This window comes from Silurus aristotelis, assembly GCF_946808225.1.
Source record: "Silurus aristotelis genome assembly, chromosome: 1".
Taxonomy (NCBI): domain Eukaryota; kingdom Metazoa; phylum Chordata; class Actinopteri; order Siluriformes; family Siluridae; genus Silurus; species Silurus aristotelis.
The window spans coordinates 25,544,943-25,567,957 of record NC_139574.1 but is presented as its reverse complement, the minus strand read 5'-3'; the positions used below and the strand labels follow the sequence as shown (position 1 = coordinate 25,567,957).

Genomic DNA, 23,015 nt, shown 5'->3' with positions numbered 1-23,015 from the left:
TTATTCCATATCGTCATCACTATTATAAAATATTAACAACTGTATGGTTAATGTTTGCTCAGACACAAAATTAGTTTCAACTTTAAAGGATTATAGTAATTTTATGAATCTGGTCTAAAGTACCAAGAACAACCACAAGCCCAAGAACCACCACGAGGCCTCTAAATGTTTAAATAAATGAAAATTGCTCATCAGGAAACATTTAATTCATATAGCAGGCACATCTGAATGACATCTAGAAAGAGAAATTAAAGCAGTTAACAGTACAAATGGAAAAAAATGAACTACTCTCTACTAAAACTCTTCAGCCGGTCCGAAACTTCTAAAACTAAGTCACAGACTAGTTGTCTGGACATGAAAAATAAAACAGGCTTTTAAATAAACTTTAAATATTATTTTGCATAGAGTTATATATAAAATGGTACAGAGTGTATTCTTTGGTAAATAAGGCACAAACAATTGGTAGAACAGAAAAAAACACTGATTAGTTCTTGAAAATCAAACAGTTTTTCTGATGAGAAAGGGTTGCAGAATGAAATGAAGTGCAGCATACTCTACTCTCAGAACCAATCTAAGATCTCACACCTATTGAACATTATGCATTAAACATAAAGAAACGCTTGTGCTTTGTAAACTCAGGGTACCATTTTTTGTTCATTCTAAAGAAACTGCCTTTTTGGTTTTGGAGCATCTAAAATGCAGTAAATCTATTTTTGGCATAATAAACAATGAAATATTTTTGTTCTATTTATTCAGGATATTTTGACTGTTGTTTGGTATTACGAAAACATTCGACTAAAATAAGATCTGCTTTGACAAAATCACAATATAACAAAAGTTAACAGCGATTGTCTGTGCATTACCTATGATGATTGTGGCTGTAACAGAACATCCTGGTATTTCAAATCATATCTTCAGCCACGAATACCATGACTCATTATTTCTTGTTAGGACAAACCACAGATTTTTCTTAAAGCAGACACTATTCAACTTTTCACCAATTCCTGTGCCTCCTGTTCACCTGTGCCTTAAGAACATCTTACTCTGGTCTTTATTTCCATGCGAGTCAACAGTCTTATGATTGGACTATACACTGGTCAGCGCAGAGGTCCACTCAGTCTCCTGGCCATTGCCATGGAAAGCTTGCGTAAGTGTCTGCCTCCTTCCATGAGTCACTGTCTGTTCACGTGGGCATGCTGTGTATGTGGGAGAAGTTATGGAGCATATCATCTCTCCATCTCTCCTCCATCATTCTCTGTTGAGGATTCTTGAGAGATTCTGGAATTGATTAAGCTCTGTTACCATGTCAGTTGGCAGGACTGGGCTCAGCAAGGGGCATGGTGTGTAGCACCTCATCCAGCAGCTGCAATGCCCGGTGGAGATGCACCTCTATCCAGCAAGGGGTTTGTTTGATGCTCTGGCGTGGGTAATCCGGCCCCCAACCCTTTACAAAGCTCAGGCGCAATATACACAGTCGACGCAAATCATCAACTCCTATGCCCGCTGCAGCAGAGAAACCTAAGTAGAGACGGAAAAATTTAGACAGATAATTAATACATTGTATCAGAAAAATGTATTGTGTAAGCTAATGTAATATTTAAGCTAACAGTAATTATTAAACAGTGAATGTCTTACAATTTTCTTGGCAATTTAAACACAAAGGCAAAAACTCACTGATGGCAGGGGCGATGCCCCCCACATTGCCAGGTCCTGGAATATTTCCTGCCACCGCTGCAGCTTGTGCAGCTGCAGCTGCCTGTGCAGTCGCTGCTTGCTGCTGCATCTGTCTATGGCACTGACGCAGGTCAAATACCTAGATAGAGAGAAACATGGGAAATAAAGATAAGAGGATAGAAAAAATAGAAATGGAATTAAAAGTGTGACGTGGTACATTTGTGTTACAGATTTCCTAAGCAAACTACTGTAAATTACTCACAACTGACTAATTTTATCATTAACACACTGTACCTAGGCACATTGCACCATATCTAATCGAACCATACAACCTAAATATGGACCATAAGCTTTACAATCAACAGATCTGTGAAGACCTACAATGGGATATTGAAGGTATGTGCTAGTCAATAACGCCTCTACTACAACCTTTCAAAACAGCAGTTGATGGAATAAGTTTTGAAGGAATGGTGTTTATCTCTCCATTTCTAAAATTCTAAAGCAAGCAATGTTCTTTTGAGGCTGTAGTAGGTGAAACCAACTAATATTCAAACTGGCTGATAATGAAATCATTCATTATCAGTAATCTGTCAGGGTTGTAACAGATCTGGAGCCGATCGCGAGCGATACTGGGTGTGAGGCCGAAATACATCCAATTTGGGATTCCAGTCCATTCCAGGACCCCTTTACAAATTCATTACCACCTAGGGACATTTTAGTATTAACAACCCAAGCTACAGAAATGTTTTTGGGAGATTGATGATACCAGAGAATCCACACAAAACCCACAAAGAGAACATTTGAATCTCATGACAGTAATCCAAACTCAAACTGTTTTGTTTCAGATGTAAAACTTTATATCTTATTAAAAAAAATAGCACTGAGAAAAGACAAGACCTGACTGCTCTTTTACAGACACAGACCCAATTCAGCAATGGCCTACTTCCTTTAGTTCCTCACTTCAGTGGTCCTATAACAACAACTAGCAATGCAAAAACATATCGATATTTTCATTGCTTTTGAATGGTCTCACTACTTGAAAGAAAATTCTTCCAATAGTACAACAGTGCATGACAAATTGACCAAACATATTTAGGTTTCCCTGATGTATTGCTGATTTAATCTTACAGCAGAGAGAGTAAACCGCTACTGCAGCCACTGTCTTATCAGAATGCTTAAATGTAAGCACCACTGCTAAGTGCATCCATTCTTATAATTGACCAACAATATGCCAATAATTCCATGACAAAAACCTTAAACTAAACCTTGTACATGAATGACAGCATTTTGATTTAGCTACTATTAAAGGAAATACACCAATTATTCATAAATATATGGCCATCAATCAGGCATAATTATGACTACCTGCTTAATATTGTGTTGTTGCCCCTTTTGCTGCCAAATCAGTCCTGACCCTTTGGGTATAAACAGCATTAACTTCTTCAGCAATTTGAGCTACAGAAGCTCATCTGTTGGATGGGCCAGCCTTCACTCCCCACATGCATCAATGAGCGTGTATGCCCATGAACCTGTTGCCGGTTCACCACTGTTCCTTCTTTGGACCCAGATACTGACCACTGCAGACCAGGAACACACCACAAGAGCTGCATTTTTGGAGAAGCTCTGACCCAGTCATCTAGACATCACAATTTGGTTCTTGTCAAACTCACTCTAATCCTTATGCTTGCCCATTTTTCCTGCTTCTAACACATTAACATCAAGGACAAAATGTTGACTTGCTGCCTAATATTTCCCGTCCACTAACAGGTGCCATAATGAAGATGAAGTGTTATTCCCTTCACCGGTCATAATGTTATGTATTTTGCATGCAGTATTTGTGTTTGATGCAGTAGTTTGTTTACTTTGACATAAGCTCCTGGGTAGATTTTGTGCACTGCATCCCCTGGTGCTCTTCCTGCTTCCCTGTCCAGGTAGTAGCTCTGCACAAAGACAGCATGGTCACTGAGACATCGCATCCACACGTCTCCCTCCCCACGGCACTCTAGTTGCACACCTTTACCAATGTGGAGCCTGGGACAGGACAGAGACCCAGCATGGGCAGAAAGAGAAGAAAATAATGTTAGCTATGATGTATGTGTTAAAGACACAAGCTCTGCCTATGCACATGTATGTAGTGACACTCTCACCGTGCTCTCTCGCTGGCATCTGTGCGATGCACATTGCTCAGTTGCCCCAGACAGAAGCGGTCTCCTCCGGATGGATCCACATAACCGTCTATAGTTACCAACGGGCAGTTAGCCAAGACCTTAAACATCTCCCCCACCTGGATATCCATCTCAAAGTATGAGACTGAGCACCAGAACTCTGGACCTTAAGGTATACACAAGGAAAAACATTCTAAAAAAAATAGATTAAAGTACATAAGAATGTATTATGCCAAGGGTGCACAGGTTAATGTACCTGGATGGTTGGAGACTGGCTGTGGGTATGAGGTGGGAGTGTGATGTTGAGACCCTGGAAAGGATGTATAGAAAGCAAATTAGAATAGAATTAAATAAAATGTAAAACAGTTTTGATTACAGAAGGATTAAATGAAACTATTTTGTGACATACAGAAATGACCAGTGTGGTGAGGAGGACCCTGCTGGTGACTCCGCCCATTCTGCTGGGACCCCATTGGTGTGTAGGAGGCAGTGCTCGAGCCTGTCCAAGTTGTTGCTGTGATGTTGGAGAAAACTAGCAATTTACCCAAGAATTTTATATATTTTTTCTATAACAGGCCAGATATGGACAAAGGTCTAGAACGATCTTTGCACATATGCTAAACAACAACAACAACAACAACAACAACAACAACAAAAAAAAACCAGAGTTTAGAGTCAATTAATTTCCTAAAATAAAGATTGCTATTACTTACTGTGGTAGGAGGTCTGTGCTTGGGTCTGTTTGGGGGTGCTATAATCACCCTGACTGCAGCGATCCGACTCAGGTTGCTGGGATGCAGTCTGGCTGTGTGTTGTTGTGTTTGTTGATGCGTGTGTAGGGGTGGTGGGGGGAGAACAGGACACCAAAGCCCTACTTTGAGCAGAGGCGATCTGCAATAGGCCCTCCGGGTGGCTACCCTGCAGGGACATTCTGGAGCTGCTCGCTACAAAGGATAAGCATTAAAATTAGCATAACTATATATATATATATATATATATATACATACATACATACATACATACATATATATATATATACATACATACATACATATACACACATATACATATACACATACATACATACACACACACACACACATACATACACAGACACACTGTGATAGAAGGGTATCTGCAAGAGTTTATAGGACTGTGGTGAGACCTGCGATGTTGTATGTTTTAGAGACAGTGGCATTGAGTAAAAGACAGGAGGTGGAGCTGGAGGTAGCAGAGCTGAAGATGTTGAGATTTTCGTTGGGAGTGACGAGGATGGACAGGATTAGAAATTAGTTTATTAGAGGGACAGCGTATGTTGGACATTTTGGAGACAAGGTGATTGAGATGGTTTGGACATGTGCAGAGGAGGGGCATGGGGGATATCAGTAGGAGAATGCTGAGGATGGAGACACCAGGAAGAAGGAAAAGAGGAAGACCAATGAAAAAGTTCATGGATGTTCTGAGGGAAGAGGCAGATGTAGAAGACAGGGGGATATGAAGACAGATGATCCGCTGTGCGACCCCTAATGGGAGCAACCAAAAGAAGAAGAAGAAAAAGAAGATATACACACACACACACACACTGCAACTTATTTTAGCGACTTTCTACCAAATTGACAGGTCCCATTACACAAATCAGTTCAGCTTAATAAAGGGCTCAGAAAAGCTGACCAAGGTCACTCTTCAACAAGGGCACACATTTGTTTTTTTAACTTACTGAAGATATTTTAAAATACATTTAAGATCAGGAGGGCTCATTTTAATGAAATGTAACTAAATAGTTCTTCCTGGGGAAGAAATAAATAAAGATTCAGAATAAAACAATTAACATTATTAACTTCTGTGATGACAGCTCAAGATAATTAATTTGATGTTATTAACTTTTGCTGACTATGTCCAACCGTATTTACACTAGTAATGTTATTACAATTACAAGGCCATAGTATTATTAGCGGAACTTACAAGGTGGTGAGAGAGGCAGACTGGGGTAGAGGGTTACTGATGGAGGGGCGTGACGATGGGGCTCTGAGGGCAGCTGGAGTGGAGGCAGCTGTTGGCTATAGTGTTCTGGGGCATGATGGTCCTGCTGTGAGGACATTCTTGATGGACCGTCCATCTGGATACAGTCATGGATATACTCTTCCTTTATTGGTCTTGCTGTGGAGAACAACAGGTGACAGTAAGTAAACATTATGGAAATCTTTTTGATTTCCATAATTTAACAGAATAATTTAACAGAAGTTTGATAAGAAAACTGCCTTTTGTACACACAAACATTCTGCAGCAGATATGTGATAGTGAACAGACACAGATCACATAATTTTTTTCTTGTTTGGTCGTCTTACCTGTGGTTGGCAAGCTTAGTCCAACTGCATAAAAAAGCAGAAACAAGAAAAGCAAAAAAATCCTTTAGCTGTAGAAAGGTCATGTGCAAATATTAATATAGTGACACTAACATGCTGGCTGCATTTTGTATGCTGAACACTGTAGCTGTATTCTGCTCTGAAAATCTGGTACTACTGTTTTGCAATAATAAACTACTAAGCACAAAATTGAGCAAATTCCATTTAAGTCTTGTCATGCATTAGTTTTGCATTTGCCTTTCTTCTCTACGTGTAATAGTCATATTTTCCTGTTGCTAAGTTTCTGTAATGAGGACCACACACATACCGATGCCTGGAGACACCACTCGTTCATAGTGATAGGGGTTGACACATACATTGTCGTACTTGAGATCGAAGGCATACTGGCAGAACTTGACATGTTTGAGCTCGTTTTTGTGGAGGTCTGGCCAACGCCACAGCCGAGCGTAGATGACATGAGGAAAGCCTTTTCGCCCTGCTACCTGCTCGGATGTACAGACGGGGTGTGTATATGGGGTGGGGTGGGGGGGAAGGTTGTATTGAGGGGGGTGTTACAGTTTTGACAATGTGCATGTGGAGGAAAACCAACTACAACAAAAAATCCTACAAGAGTAATGGGGTAAAGTGTATGAAAAGTAAACCGAGGGCAGAAAAGAAGAGCAGCAAAAAGGAACGTGTTATAATAGAACATTTCCCATCATATTCTGAACATCCTGACTCTCTGAAAGAAAAAGAAGAAAAAGATAAAAGGACTGCTATAAATCAGCAAAATACAAAGTTAAAACCAGATTTGTGAACATATTTACAGCTCACACTGCGTTCATACACAGCCTTGTATGATTCAGCCTGATTCACCCTTTCCTACAGCCTTTTCTTCGCTTGTGAAGGACAAGCTACAAGAGATAACGCATGGTACGTATTTTAAAGAATGATAAGGGTAAACGTAGAATATTAGAATCTGTCCCATATTGTAAAAGCTAAATGGAAACTAATTTGCACTTCTAACCATTTGCTTCTCAGTCAGTGAGATTCTAAACTTCTAAACATTGTTAGTCTCGGAATTTATTAAAAAATATTGTTAGATAATGTTTACTTAACTCACACAAAGACAAATGCATTCTTTCTAATCACACACACACACACATACACACACACCCACCCCAGAGTAAGTTTAGAACTGACACAACGTGAATAAACACACTGCCTGAAATATAGTGCAAAAATACTGCGAACGCATGCCTCAAACTTGTGTAGATTGGTGCATACTTCAAATACTGACACTCTTAGACACACTGCCCCCATCTCTCACACACACACACACACACACACACACACACACACACACACACACACACACACACACACAAACTAACACTCCGAGACAGACAGGCCTTAACTTAACCCTGCCCCTTTCCTGTGTCTCAGACAAAACAACCCTCTCTCCCTCCACCCCTCCTTCTCCTGCTCTTTCTCATTCCCTCGCTCTGTCTGTGACTGGGGGAGGGGAAGGGAACTCTCAGTCTCTCCTCTGTAGTTGTTTCTTCATCAGCCAAGAGTACAAAACAACCTTATATATGTCAAGATATCAAAATGATAAGTTGCTGACTGAAACATGCCACAACAGTTAATCTGACCAGAACTGCTGTTCTCTCTTGTCTGTCAAAAATTCCCACTTGAGAGTGTGTTGACTTTTGGAAAAATACTGGCACACACTGAGTCCACTAGCAAGAGCCAAGCTAATAAGTGTGAAGTTTATAAAGCTTTATGAGAGCTCCATTAAGTTCACAGCAGCAACTGCTCTGTTATCATTGACACTGCTGATCAGACTGAGTCTAGCCATAACTCAGGGAGAGTGGGAATATCAGGCATACATCAAAGGATTACATCACTGTGGCCTTTCACAATGCTCTCCACTGGACTAGATGAAAGAGCAATCTGCTCTTGTGTGAATTAAGATCACAGAATAGTGTTTATGGAAGTCCTATCTATAACATATGAGACAGCATATATAGTACATATTATTCAGGGCTCATTTAGAAAGTGTCATTTCATTAACGTTAGTGCTCAGACCTGCAGCCTGCCATCCAGCGTCCTCTGGATGGTGACACATTTGCTGGGGTGGACACCGTTAGTGGTGATGGCAGTTATAAGCGAATCCAGCTCGTCCTTCTTCTCTTTCAGCTTCTTCACCAGGCTTTCGATGGCACGCTTGGCGAAGCCCTCGTTCTCTCCACCTTGCCGGTGGCACATCAGGCTGTGAACGATGCTCAAGCATGCATCGCTGCTACTGGGAGAGTTTACAGACATACTTGTGCCCTAGGTAAATGAGGAAGGAAGAGAAACAGAGGAAGGAATAGAGGAAACTAATTTTACAAAGTGCAATTCTATAGTTTAAAAATCTGAATAAATACACAAACCAAAGCAGATCGTATCTGACCTAACTTCAGGTAGCCTGACTGGTCCTCTAATGATGAAGATTAGGATGATGAACTCATCAGATGTACTAGTGTAAAGATCATGATTGATATGTCTCAGGCAATGTAAACAGGAATGATACTAGTTCATATCCCTATGACATGTGATCAACTTCACATCACTTTTTAACTTTTTTTTCCACATGCTTTGAGCTGCGAATATAAGAAATCTCCCAGCTACCAGCAAACTACAATCATATGCAGGACAACTAATCTCACCATTAGGCTTTTGACATGCAAGCCTTATGTGAAGTTCTCAAATACAGGACCGTAATGCAGCATTCAAAAGAAGTAAAAGTATAAGTAAAATAAGTATAAGATTAAGTGGAATAGAAAATCGCGCTTACAGATTTGCTGTGTCCTGCTTCTGTACCTTCCCTGAAGTTCTGCGTGTCTCTCTGTTTATCTGTCTCGCGCCCTCATTCGCACATCCTGCCGCTCCCAGAGAGAGAGAGAGAGAGAGAGAGAGAGAGAGAGAGAGAGAGAGAGAGAGAGAGAGAGAGAGAGAGAGAGAGAGAGAGAGAGGGGAGGGGCTTATGCACAATTTAGCCAATCGCTGCACTCTTCTCAGACAGACAGACTAGACAGAATCACAGCGGAACAGTGACGTTGTGTCTGTCTGTCTCGCTCACAATTTCATTAGGATCGAGTGCATCACCGACGCAAAAGTCTAATAATATATACATTTTTCCAGACGTCGTCTAGTGGTTCTCTGTGTCAAGATCCTATAGCACACAATCCCAGTGTAGGCTACTGGAAACAGTTTACAGCCAGCAACTTTCAGATAAAGCCTTTCTGTAACTTTACTTATCACTGAAAAGTTCATGCTCAATGCTTCAGTAGTAGATTAATTCATTTGGGGATTTACTCATGCATGAAAATAAAATTATAAAAAAGTAAAATAATAAATAAGTACATTGAAAATTGTCTGGTAGCCAAACGAGTATACCTGGTGGAAGTAGTAGTATTTATTGCCTGAGACCCAATTGACATTAAAGTTTGTACTATCACCTGCTCTTTTTCAACTTAAAACTGTATGATACAAATTCACAAAATAATATTTAGTTTTCAAAATTCATATTCTAACTTCTAATGACATAAATGCCATTCCAAAAAATAAAAATAATAAATAATCCTAATAATCCGTCCACAAAAGAATGATTAGGAACAACAGCCATACACAGAACAGTGAATGTGCATGTACAGAAATCAGTACAGAAATATGACTGGTGTGTGGGCAGTCAGTCAGGTCAATGAGTATTTTTAACTCAACAAGGAAAGAGAATATTATATTTTTCCCTAAAACAACTCTATGACCATGTGCTCTCACTACTGGCGGTTGACGCTGGACTTGTTAAATAGATAGACTTTTTGTGGTAAGGACAAAAGGAAGAAAGAACCTAAGATTGAATTGCATACTGCAAAAACACAAAGGCTTCACATATACTAATAATGAAAGTGTGATGTAGTAATGTAATGCATAAATTAAATGTTCTATATATTGGGTGAAGGAGCAACCAGAATTCATTGCATTGGTTTAACATGTAGTAGGACAGAATTTTACATTGAGAAGAAAGTGAGCACATTAAAAAGAAAAAATGTATGAATAAATCATTACATTTGCAAAATCACACATATATTGTTGAATGAAATGGTAAAAAAAATATAACAATAGAAGTATTCATCAAAAGTGTAAAGGTTATAATGGCTTTAATGGAAACTCTAATGGACACTGGGGTTCTCTATAGGCAATATATTGCCTTCTTTGTTAACACTTTGGGCAACTTATGGGTCATACTGGACACCAATGGAGACCTTTAGGACATTATTCAGCATTTATATTCCAAAAAGTGTATACAAATGGATGTTCACAAACACCCTATGTTATGTAACAGCTGATGGCTTTTAATGGTATTTGTAATAAACATTTTTTTAAATAAAGTTCTGTGTGGTGTTGTATGGGACGATCTGGTTTTAATGCTTTGCAGTGGCATACTAGAAAAAATCAGAAGTATTGTTGCACCACAATATTTTCTTGGGAAGGATGAAAAACAGCAACAACAACAAAAAAAAAGAAAAGAAATGAAGTGTTGCACTTCAAGACACGAAGCAAACACTAGAGGGCGACATAGAATTGGTCTGAACTGAAAAGTTCACTGGAATATAGCGCGTCCTGGTGGTGTTATGTGTCGTTTAATCCCTCACCTGTTTACTCTATGGGACCGTATTATTCTGCCACTGACTCGTAAAGCCTAGAAAGACCCACCTGCAAAGTTTGTAAGTGAGTGAATTCAAAAATATTAGTAAACTAGTTATTTAATGCAGGCTTCTTTGGTCCTCAGGTGTTTGAGTGGGTTGCAGTGGGGAAGTTTGTTGGGAAGTGTGGGCGAATCCCCCACCTGCTTCACCTCTCAGAGCTTTATACGGGTTTTGCAGCTAAATATTTGGTAACTAATATACATATATTCTTTATAAAAAAAAATTATTTTCCGTCGTCTATAATATCACACAGCGTTAACATTTAGTAACTAGTAGGAAGACATTTAGGGAGTGTTTGCAGCAGGACTTGAATTAGCTGATTCACTCGGTACAGATTTAAACAGATACTTTCACAACGAATATCAGTGAAATTGATGTTGGATATATCACCTGCTATTACTTTTCTCAAAAGTAAACTTTAGTAGTATTTACTGTGCGCTGTTTCAAGAAACAGAGTTCATTTTGTGTTCATTTCCAAACGCTAATCCTAAATGTTCACTGCAAACCAAATCTGGTTGCTAATTTGAAACATTGTTCACTCACATACTGTATCTGACCTGATATTTATAAATCAAGTTCAGTGTTTTATATTGTGGTATTAAATCATTTTTTTTATTCTTTTTTTAACTGATCAAATATGAGATAAAAATGCCATGTTGACTTGCTATTTGGGATTTCCACAGTTTCCTAGTAAGACACTACTGTGAATGATAAGTCTTTCATTTGGCACTGTTTTATTCGAGTTTATAATAACTTGTGTTGCATATCGTTTTCTGCCCATTACAGAGTTGGTTGTTAAAGATGAATTCATCCTCCTCCAAGATTATGCTGAAGAACACCTCTTCCATGTCATTGGATGAGCGGTGAGAACACTACATGTGCAAAAGTTATAGCAAATCAATTTCAGGTGAACAGAAGGTAACCTCCAAAACCTGTATTAGACGGGTTTTAGTGTTGTTCTCTCTTCTTTTCTTTCTGTCCTGCACTCCTGTAGCTTTACCATGATATTGAAGAATCAGCAGATGCCTCTGACTCACAGGAGAACTGTTCCTGAACAGCTGACTTCTTCTGTAAAGAACCAACTTCTGGCTCAGCAAATGCCCAACCGCCCTTCAGTTGTGGCTGCTCTTCAGAGCCACTTGGTGAATCTCACTTGTTTTACAACACATAAAGCAAACAAGACAATGCCAAATGTAATAGAACATTGGTGAGGTTCAGCTGAGTTAGGAAATAGGGCATAGTGTTAATACCACTGCCTCACAGCTTCAGGGTCCCAGATTCGATCCTGAGTTTTAGGTTAGTGTTTGTGTGGAGTATCTTTGTATGTTCTGTGCACAAATACAGTAATCAGACATGATGAGTTTGAGCTTAGTAGCACAACATTACAGCATATGCTAGTATATTCTGAAAGAACTCTCTTTAATCTTGAATTTCATGCTTCTAGTTAATAATACACCTTTTATTGATTTATTTCCAGAATGTGAAGCGGTATCAGTTTAAGTCCAGTGTCAAGTCAAGGCTAGGGAGGCCCATGATGATGAGAGGCCTGTCTAGGATGCCCAGATCCTGGGAAAGACAGAGAGGAAGAGGGACACTGATGAAGCAAGTTTTGTCAAAAATATGTGAGTGACACCGAAAGCTCACGTATATTTACATTTATTGTAATGTCTGTACACATTGTCTGTACACATGTATTGTTTGTAATGTCTTTGCCACAATGCCCTCCAGCGTTTATTGAAATATTGTGTGTTTGTCTAACAAATAACATTGTTGTAATTTGGTTGTGAACATGAACCGAACACAAGCTTTTATTCAGCAGTTTATCATGGATGGCAAAACTAAAATATTGTTTAGGGTATTTGAAAAAAAGTATTTTTAATCTAGACCTTCTTTTCACCACAAGGGGTTGAACACTGCATCAGCTTGCTTGCAGTATACTAATTTCTCAGTTCGGGAAACTATTGTGGGGAAAAAACATGGCCTTGTAATTAATATATAAATTCTACAAAATTCTAGTGATAAATGGGAGCCTGAGTGAACAACAGCCTAAACCTTTTGTAAGCAGAGGTGGACCTAGACTGAGTAGAGGATTAAGAGGAGCTCTCCGAGGCAAAGGTAAAAAGATCTAATAACACTACAAAATGGCAAAACTATTCACTATTCACTCCTGTGATTTTTTTTTTTTTTTTTTTTCTTTTTATAAAAAAATAAAAAATATATATTTTATGTTCAAATATTAAAAATTTTTTTTCCTGGTTTCATTACAAACTTGCTATTCACAATTTATGAAGCTTTTATCTTCCTAATAATTACTTTTAACAACTCTTCAGCTGGAGTTTTTCTTATACTTATATGAGGAAACTCTCTGTTCTCTCAGCAGGCTCGCTGTTTGTAGGCTGTGGCTCAGCTGGAAGAAGTTCTAGACCAGCTAGTCGCCCTGTCCCCACTCGCGAGGAGCTGGATGCACAGCTGGATGACTACATGTCCCTGACAAAGCGTAAACTTGATGCCCAGTTGGATGCATACATGGCAGAAGTTGACAATGAAGACCTACTGCAATGAAGCTTTACCCCAAAAAGTTATTTTGTACTTATGGTGTGTTTAATAGCCAGCTCATACAGACTTAAGCCTATGTTAAAAGCACTGATTATCCCCAAACATTTAACTATCCTTAGACCCAGGTCACCTAGAGGTTTAATATTGTTGAGTTAACACTGTTAGAAGTGACTGCAGTGCATTGTTCAAGTTTATCTATTTATATCTTGTCTTTACATGATTTGTTGACTGAAAATGGGGGAAAACGGAAACCTCAGTTACTGAAGAGTTACGGAAGCTTATGTGTAATTCCTGTAGAAAGTCCACATCTTAATTTTTTTTTGTTTTGGATTTTTGACAGCAAAATTTTGCTTCTTTCATTATTTGTACTGAAAGGGGAAGAATGTTCTTATAAAAAAACAAATACAGAACAGTGTTATAATAAGTATATACAGCTCAGGTCCACAGTTTGAAGCTTTTACAGCGCTGTTTCTGGATGTTTAAAAATTAAGTATTCATGTCCATAAAACATTTTTTTAGTGTTCATGATAAAACAGTTACATTTATTGTATTCCTTACATATTTGATTAGATTCCTCGGTCACTAATGCTGCTAGGCTGCCAGATTTTATTCCTTTATTTACATTTAAAGGGGTGGTTAAATTTGAGTCTAGGATTCATATTGTTTTTGTTGTGAAGGCTGCCTACTTTTGTCCAGTTAATGTTTTGCTTAAGTGTTGCATGCTGAATTTAGATGTATACTTTAAATACAATTAAATATTTAAACATTTATTGTTAAGCACTGTGCATTCCACGAAAGTCTCCTCACTTGTTGTCTTACCAGTGTAAGTTGGTGAACGTCCTCTTCTCAGTGGGTCCCAGAAATGTCTTTATCAATGTGTTAAGTTTGGCAACAGTGTTGTATTTACCATGTCCTGCTATGTGACAAATAAATATAAAATATATTCATATAAAATGTTAATTATAAATATAAAATATGAGATACATTTTGGAAGGCAAAAAGTGTAAATTGGAGGCTTTTGGGAAACCTTGTACAGCATTAGAACCAAGCACCCTGACTATGTTATTCAGTTTGCAATCATCTGTTAATATTGCTTTAACATTTTATTGCATGTTTACCCTTGGGGTTTTTTTTGTTTGTTTATTATTTTTTTTTTTTTTCTTTTTTGCTGTTGCAGTACAGCCACAAAACAGCCTGTTCCCAAATTCTTTGTTGTTTGCTTGAGAAACATTTTGGCTTTCACATATTAAATAAAATTCCATTTCATTACTTATGTTTACTCAAGATAAATTGTACTGCTTTCATTTCAAGATTAATATTGTTCAAAAGACCTAGTTTAAAGACCTGATTTTTCATATTTTCTTAACTGTTTAAAAAATCTAGTTTATGTGCACTTTTGTCAAAATCTTTAATAAAGCTTTGTTCTATAAGTACACACATTTTTTATAGTACAGGTGCACTGCATTTTTTTTCCCAAGGAATCACTGATAAGTTTCTGAGATGAATAGATCAGGTTTTTTATCTACATGCACCAGATGTACAAAACGATGCACAGAAAATATGGCATGTAAGAAAATGTGATTGCATGGGCTTTTTAAAAGGCAGACATTCCCATCTATAAACTAGTAGCTTCATTCCGTTTTGAAGTAAAATTGCATCATATTTGCAGGTTTAAACAGTTTATGTGTAAACACCATTGCCATTTTGTCAGATATGTTGTGTTTCTTCTTATGTGGTTTTTAAAGGTACATTTTTCTGTGAACATTTTTGTTCATCATGTTTTATTTTTTCTTATAAAAGTGTTCTATATGTATTTTATATGAAAAATATTACCAGCATTTGCACTTACTGTAGGTGCTATAATCTGATCCACTATGATGTATTTGATTAGATTTCTTCAACAGGGAAACTTGATACATGATTTTTGCGTTCTGTTTCACAACTTGTACTTGACCTTACTGTAGCAAATTGAAGTGTGGGTTCTGCAATGTCAGTACATATTTGCCCCTATAATTACCTGTAAATGTAAAGTACAGCAGCAAATTAGAAGAGTTATTAAGCTTCTTACATTAGAAATGTTCTGCTCACACAGGGCTGAAATCCAATTTTGAAATGGAAATCAGCAGGGATTCTACATCAAGGTCAAGATCATTAACTGGACTCTGTTGAGTGCAGTAAGTCAGTCATCATTCCACCCTGTATGATGCGGCCAAATACAGTTAATAGCCTGATCTGCTGTATGCTAAGACATAGTAGTGGTGAATTAGCTCATGGTCAGTGTAACTGCACACAGAATACTCTTATTTTTGGGTTTTATATACACTGGCACTTATGAAAGTGTGTGAAGGTATATACAGGTGCATCTTAATAAACTGAATATCAATTAACAGTTGATTTATTTTAGTAATTTAATACAAAAAGTGAAACTCGTATAATATATAGATTCATTACATTATATATGATGAGATATATACTTGTATATTATATAGATTCATTCATCTATAAAAATTTGAATACTTCATAAGCCCAAAAAATAAAGTTCAGTGAATTGTTGGCCTTCTGGAAAGTATGTTCATTTACTGTATATGTACTCAATATTTGGCAGGTGCTCCTTTTGCTTTAAATCCTGCCTCAATGCGGCGTGGCATGGAGGTGATCAGTCTGTGGCACTGCTAAGGTGGTATGGAAGCCCAGGTTCCCTTTAAGGAACTCGAGCTGTGTCGAAACGCTTTGGGAATGCCTCGCGTTGTCCACGCTCTGAATCACGCGTGAAATCCGGCCAATAGGCAAGTCGTGATGTCATTGGTGGGCGACGTCGCGAAAACCAGGAAGCTACAAAATGGGTGAGCGATGGTAGCGACATTAGCTTCTCTATGTTCAGGTAAGCGCTTTGTGTGTGAGTCTGTGCAAGCAATGGCTCAGAGCAAACAAAATTTCCACGAGCTATGCATTGTTTGCTTGGAAGTGGAGCATGCTCAATCAGCTCTCGAGGGAGACGATTGTTCACGCAGTAGCCGTATGGCTATACACATGCTCCGCTCCCGGAGAGCGCTCTTCGAGGAGAGTGCTCTTTCTCACGGCTCAGGTCCCACACTCGCCGAGGCGACGTGGCACCGAAGGTCGTGGGGCTCACAGGCCAACCTAGCAGAAGGCATGGAGACGGATGAGTCCCCTCCAGCCTCCCCGTGCTGGGCCGTGCACCTGTTCCCCGGGGGGGCGCACCCCCTTCCTCACTTTCTTCTCCATATTTCTTCCTTTGAGGAGAGAGAATTTTTGGAAGCTAGTGCAACAACGAGGTGTCCAGGTCCTGGAAGACTCCATATGCGGCCCATGCCTTTTCCCTGCAGACCTCGCTGTACGCGAACATCAAACAAATGAGCAGTGGTGAAGCGGCCCTGGAGAGGTTTACATAAAGGTTTACGTGTCCGCTATTGTGGCTTATTGTACCCCACAGTCGCTGGGGAAACACCCTCTCATGACACGTTTCCTACACGGCACCCGGAAGCTGAGGCCCGGGATATGACCCAGAGTGCCTGTGTGGGACTTGGCAGTTGTGTTGGCGGCCCTATCTGAGCCCCCTTTTAAGCCTTTGGCCGAGGTGGTCCTTAGCTACCTGTCGGTAAAGACCACCTTTCTTCTGGCAATATCCTCCCTTAAGAGGGTCAGGGACCTACAGGATCTTTCCGTGGCCCCGTCTCTCCTAGAGTTTGCCCCTGGCATGGCCAGTGCTTTTCTCTAGCCTAAATCTGTGTATGTGCCTAAGGTGCCTACAGCTCCCTCACAACCTATTATACTGGAGGTTGTACTGGAGTTTTTCTTCAGGACATATGCATCGCTGCGGTCTGATCCACCGATTTGACCTTCGTCAAGTTCTATGACCTTGACATCAGAGCCACTCCCAGCTCCTCTGTCCTGCATGTTGGTGGTTCTCAGACACACTAGGCAGGGACTGGTCGGTATAGCATGATTGGACACTCGTTCCCAAAGCGTTTCAACGCAGCTCGAGTTCCTGAAAGAGAACGTCTCTAGGTTACATATGTAACCCTAGTTCCCTATGGGAATGAGACGCTGCGTTAACAGGCCACACTCCCTGCATCCCTGCGGCGCTTACCATCTCTTTTTACAGAAGCTAATGTCACTACCATCCCTCATGAATTTTGTAGCTTCCTGGTTTTCACAACGTCAGCCGCCGATGATGTAACAACTTGCCTATTGGCGGATTTCACACGTGATTCAGAGCATAGACAATGCGAGGCGTTCCCAAAGCGTTTCGACACAGTGTCTTGTTCACTCATGGAATTAGGGTTACATAAGAAACCTAGAGACGTTTCTTTCACAGTGGCCTCCACAGCTCATTTGCATTTTTTGTTCTCTTGTTTCTCATTTTCCTCAATACCACATAGATTCTCTCTGGGGTTCAGGTCTGGTGAGTTTGCTGGCCAGTCAAGCACACCAACATCATAGTCATTTAACCAACTTTTGGTGCTTTTGGCAGTGTGGGCAGGTGCCAAATCCTGCTGGAAAATTAAATCAGCATCTCCATAAAGCTGGTCAGCAGAGAGAAGCATGAAGTGCTCTAAAACTTTCTGGTAGATGGCTGTGCTGACCTTGGACTTGATAAAACACAGTGGACCAACACCAGCAGATGACATGACTCCCCAAATTACCACTGACTGTGCAAACTTTACTCTGGACCTCAAGCAACTTGGATCCTGTACCTCCCCTCTCTTCTTCCAGACTCTGGGACCTTGATTTCCAAATGAAATGCAAAATTTTCTTTCCTTTTATCTGAAAAGACAACTTTGGCTGACTGAGCAACAGTCCAGTCCTTTGTGTCCTTTGCCCAGGTAAGACACCTCTGACGTTGCCTCTGGTTGTGGAGTGGCTTGACACAAGGAATGCGTCAGTTGTAGCCTATGAATATGTCTGTGCGTGGTGGCTCTTGAAGCACTGACTCCAGCTGCAGTCCACTCTTTGTGACTCTCCCCTTGACTCTTCAATGGGCTTCAATTCGTCAATAATCGTCTTCTGGACAACTGTCAAGTCAGCAGTCTTCCCCAATGATTGTGTAGCCTGAACCAGACTGAGACACTATTTAAAGGCTCAGGAAACCTTTGCAGGTGTTTTGGATTTAATTTGCTGATTAGAGTGTGACACAGCGAGTCCCTAATATTGAACTTTTATTATTTTTAATATTCAAATTTTTACTTTACTTACTTTTACTTTACTTACTTTACAAATGTTTACTTTACTTACCCAAATACTCACTTTTGGGTTTTCATTAGCTGTAAGATATAATCATCAAAATTAAAAGAAATTAATGTATGTACAGTGAAGTTACTATTTGTTAATGATTTTTTTTTTTTTTTTTGGATGTTCAAAGACTGGGAGACTAAGAGTCCCCCACAGTTAGATAAATTACCTTTCTGGAGGATTTTCTGCTGTTTGTCAACTGTTTCTGTGTCAGTACAGGATGCTGTTAATTGTTAAAGTTAATTGTGCTGGAAAGAGCAAAGCGGATTTTCTGACATTTGGGATTAACCGTTCTCTGAGAATAGATCTCTCCTGTCTTGTATCGCCAGTATCATGGTGGAGATCGTGCTGAAAAAGATAATACAGTGTACTACTAAATTAAGCCTCTAGAGGGCAGAAAACGATACTCAATATGTATATAACTAACTACATATTGTGGTTTTTTTTTTGTGGGTTATATGCTATTAATATAATTAATAGTAGTTATAAATTCAATATTATAAATATATTTAAATAAAATCAAATTACTTAACGTTAAATCATGATGAATAACATAAATGTTTTATATTATTTAGTTGTATTACATTACAGCTCTGACAGCAGTTCCTTGCTAATATATATATATATATATATATATATATATATATATATATATATATATATATATATATATATATATTGCAATGACAAATATGGTTATAAAGTAGCAATCACTATTTGGAAATTAGTATTTAACTCAATCTTTAAATTTATATGATTTCTAACCTCAGTCATTAGCGTTCCATATTCCAAATATACCCGTTTACTTTACTTATTTACTCTATACACATTAATCACTAAACCTTATTGCTAATATCGTTTCCTCTGACTGTGGTTCATTATTGTCAGGGAACCACCAGACACGCCCCCCCTCGGCACTTAGCCTCACCTTTAAACTAATCACCAGCACCTGTCTCCAATCTATGCTCTCCTTTATAAGCCCTCGTTCTCACGCACTCACTGTCCGCTCTATAGTTCATACTAGCGATCATCCCTGGACTTTCCCTGATTCGGATTATACCCGGTTTCCGGTTCGTGCTTCTACCTGAGCTTCTGTGTGTGCACTATGACAAATAAAACATACTGACTGTATTTTGGTCTCCGACTCTTATACCGAGCGTGACAATTATAAAGTATAATTTATAACTCTTTAGTCCTAAATTATAATGTATAAATCTTTATACATCTTTTCTATATAAAATATAGAACTGTTTGATTTTTACTGGCTAAACCCTATGATTGAGAAGAACCACAACCAGCTGGTTTAAATCTGCCAGCAAGGACAAACCCCAGCATGCCTTCCCCTTTAAGAAATAAAAAGGCATTAATATGGTTGATTTTAGAGTTTAGTAAGAACAAGTGCATAATAATAGCCATGAGAAAAATAGACAAGTGGCTGATTTCTGCCCAGGCTGTTAATTTAGACATCATCTCAGTGACCTTAATCTCAACTGAGTACTACGATTGATATGATCCCTGGGTCTTCAGCTGGGCCTGCTTCAATAACACGTGATTGAGAAGGTGAATGTGAAATTCTATTGTTCTTTTTTCTCCCTTAAATGCGTTGGAGAAGAAATTAAAGTAAATGGTCTAAGCACACACTGTCCACAAGTACATGCTGAGGACTGCACATGCAAGCTGAGTTTATGAGTGTGGGTTTCTTGATAGTTGATATATATTTATTGTATCAACATTTTGATATGTTAAATCATATTAGTTGAGGGACTTAATAACCATTCAGTAACACGTTTTAATTCATACATAAATATAGCAGCATAAATTACAATTATTATGTCAAGTTTGAAGAATCAAAAGCATGGCATGTGTTTTATCTATTTATTTTAACTTTCGCATTATAGCCTGGAAAATTTAATGAATAGTTTGAAAAACTGTTAATATCTGTATTTGTTTTTTCTTTAGATTTCTTTAGAGTATCACAAATCATGCATCATGCCAGGAAGCCCTGCTGTAATCTCTTAGGATAAAGGGAAATGTTAAAGATAGATTTACGAATGTTATGTATTGGGATTACAATAATAGTTGTTTGCAACCGTTTGGTTGTGAATTAAAATTTTCACTGAACAGAACTGAACAGAAAATTATATCAAATGATTTTATTCACCAGATGTAAATATCTGAATATATTACATATTGCGTATGAGTTTCTGCACAATGTTTCCAGTCACAAAAAAATCCTTTGCAATTCGAGTTGTTTATAACATTACTTTAGCTGCTTGGCACTAAATTAAACAGTATTATCAATTTAAAAACCATGATTATAAACAAAACATGAGAAATATGTGTGGTTGTGTATATATCAAAAAGCAAAGAGATAAGCTATCCAACCATTTGGCAGAAATTTGTTCATTTTGTGTACTGAACACCATATAACTTTTCTGCTGCCTGCTATTTGTTGTTCTGCAGCCTTCGTATAATTTTAGCTGTACCTACTGAAAGCTGCAGAGAAGCATCCACAGCATGGGAATTACAGTGCTGTGAAAAAGTGTTTGCCCCCATCCTGATTTCTTATTTTTTGGCATGTTTGTCACACGTTAATGTTTCAGATCATCAAACTAATTAAAACATTAGTAAAAGATAACACAAGTGAACCCAACATGCAGTTTTAAAATGAAGGTTTTTATTATTGAGGGCAAACAAAATCCAAAACCACATGGCCCTGTGTGAAAAAGTGTTTGCCCACTTTCTTTAGCCACACTCATCCCTGATTACTGCCACACCTGTTCGCAATCAAGAATCTTTTAAATAGGACCTGCCTGACAGAGTGAAGTAGACCAAAAGATCCTCAAAAGCTAGATATCATGCTGAGATCCAAAGAAATTCAGAAACAAAGGAGAAAGAAAGTAATTAAGATCTATCAGTCTGGAAAAGGTTATAAAGCCGTTTCTAAAGCTTTGGGACTCCAGTAAATCACAATGAGAGCTATTATTCACAAATGGAAAAAACATGCACAGTGGAGACCCTTCCCAGGAGTGGCCAGCTGACCAAAATTACCCCAAGAGCACAGCGACGCTCATCCAAGAGCTCACAAAAGACCCGACAACAACATCCAAAGAACTGCAGGCCTTACTTGCCATAGTTAAGGTCAGTGTTTATGACTCCACCATAAGAAAGAGACTGGGCAAAAATGATCTGCATGGCAGAGTTTTAAGATGAAAACCGCTGCTGAGCAAAAAGAACATAAAGACTCATCTCAGTTTTGCCAGAAAACATCTTGATGATCCCCAAGACTTTTGGGAAAATACTCTGTGGACTGACGAGACAAAAGTTGAACTTTTTGGAAGGTGTGTCCCGTTACGTCTGGTGTAAAAGTAACACCTCATTTCAGAAAAAGAAAATTGTTCCAACAGTAAAATATGGTGATGGTAGTGTGATGGTCTGGGGCTGTTTTGCTGCTTCAAAGCTTTTTTGAAAAAATAAATAAATAAATTAGTAAACACTTTCACACCACTTTAAATAATGTGAAACAAATGTGAGTCTGGAGATGAGAGGAAGCTCAGTGCTTGTTTAGGGTTACCTGTGTGAGCCTTTTAGTTTATTATATATATATATATATATATATATATATATATATATATATATATATATATATATATATATAAATACACCAACAATTTTATGAAGAAAGAAATAACCAATTAAATGCTGAATATTTCATCATGCTACTACAAAAAATGCCTTTAAAGCATAATAGTTATAATGTTTGTATAACATCTTATGATTGGTTATAGCAAATCCACGTTACATCCTCAGTTAGTTAGTTATTATACAGTATGTATAAAATCACTATTGCATAAAAAGTATTGTAAATGTTCAATATTTAAGTTAAATTTTCTAGCTAACAGTTAGTTGCAATGAAATTCCTGTAAAACGAGTAAAAAAAAAAAAAAAGTCCAGCATTTGATTGTAAATGTATGACTAATATTGCATTTCAGTTTATATTATTGTGAAATGCTTGTAATTTTGCTGCAACCAATCTTTCATCAGTCTTCAGTAACTTCTTTATCATGCTCAGAGTGAAGGTAGAGCTTGAGCTTGGCAAAATTGTAAACCAGTCTTCAATCTTACCCAGGAAGGGTCCGCTGTAGATGCAGCTTTTCACTGCAGCCAAATAGGAGGCACTCTTCCTAGCTGATTGAAGACCAAAATGAATTGATTAAACAAGTGGAACCAGGTGTAGCTCCTGCTGGGTTGGAAGAAAAACTGGCCCTGTG

The 23,015-nt window shown here is 38.4% G+C and overlaps 2 protein-coding genes across 2 annotated transcripts; one reads left to right on the top strand and one right to left on the bottom strand.

Annotated features, from left to right (window-relative positions):
- Positions 1–168: 168 nt before the first annotated feature.
- smad10b (SMAD family member 10b) lies at positions 169–9,152 on the bottom strand. The gene is made up of 12 exons (XM_083556203.1): positions 9,024–9,152; positions 8,273–8,518; positions 6,510–6,684; positions 6,185–6,208; positions 5,802–5,996; positions 4,553–4,783; positions 4,249–4,353; positions 4,096–4,149; positions 3,822–4,005; positions 3,537–3,705; positions 1,675–1,813; positions 169–1,518 (listed from the first exon to the last, which is right to left on the bottom strand). Exons 2-12 carry the CDS (start codon positions 8,507–8,509, stop codon positions 1,307–1,309), a joined length of 1,725 nt encoding a protein of 574 aa, XP_083412329.1. The 5' UTR covers positions 8,510–8,518; positions 9,024–9,152; the 3' UTR covers positions 169–1,306.
- Positions 9,153–10,990: 1,838 nt separating this feature from the next.
- Positions 10,991–14,758, top strand: LOC310738581 (chromatin target of PRMT1 protein-like). Its single transcript, XM_083563657.1, has 6 exons — positions 10,991–11,123; positions 11,722–11,798; positions 11,930–12,077; positions 12,413–12,557; positions 12,952–13,050; positions 13,313–14,758. The coding sequence occupies exons 2-6, from the start codon at positions 11,737–11,739 to the stop codon at positions 13,495–13,497; spliced, it is 639 nt and encodes a 212-aa protein (XP_083419783.1). The 5' UTR covers positions 10,991–11,123; positions 11,722–11,736; the 3' UTR covers positions 13,498–14,758.
- Positions 14,759–23,015: the final 8,257 nt, after the last annotated feature.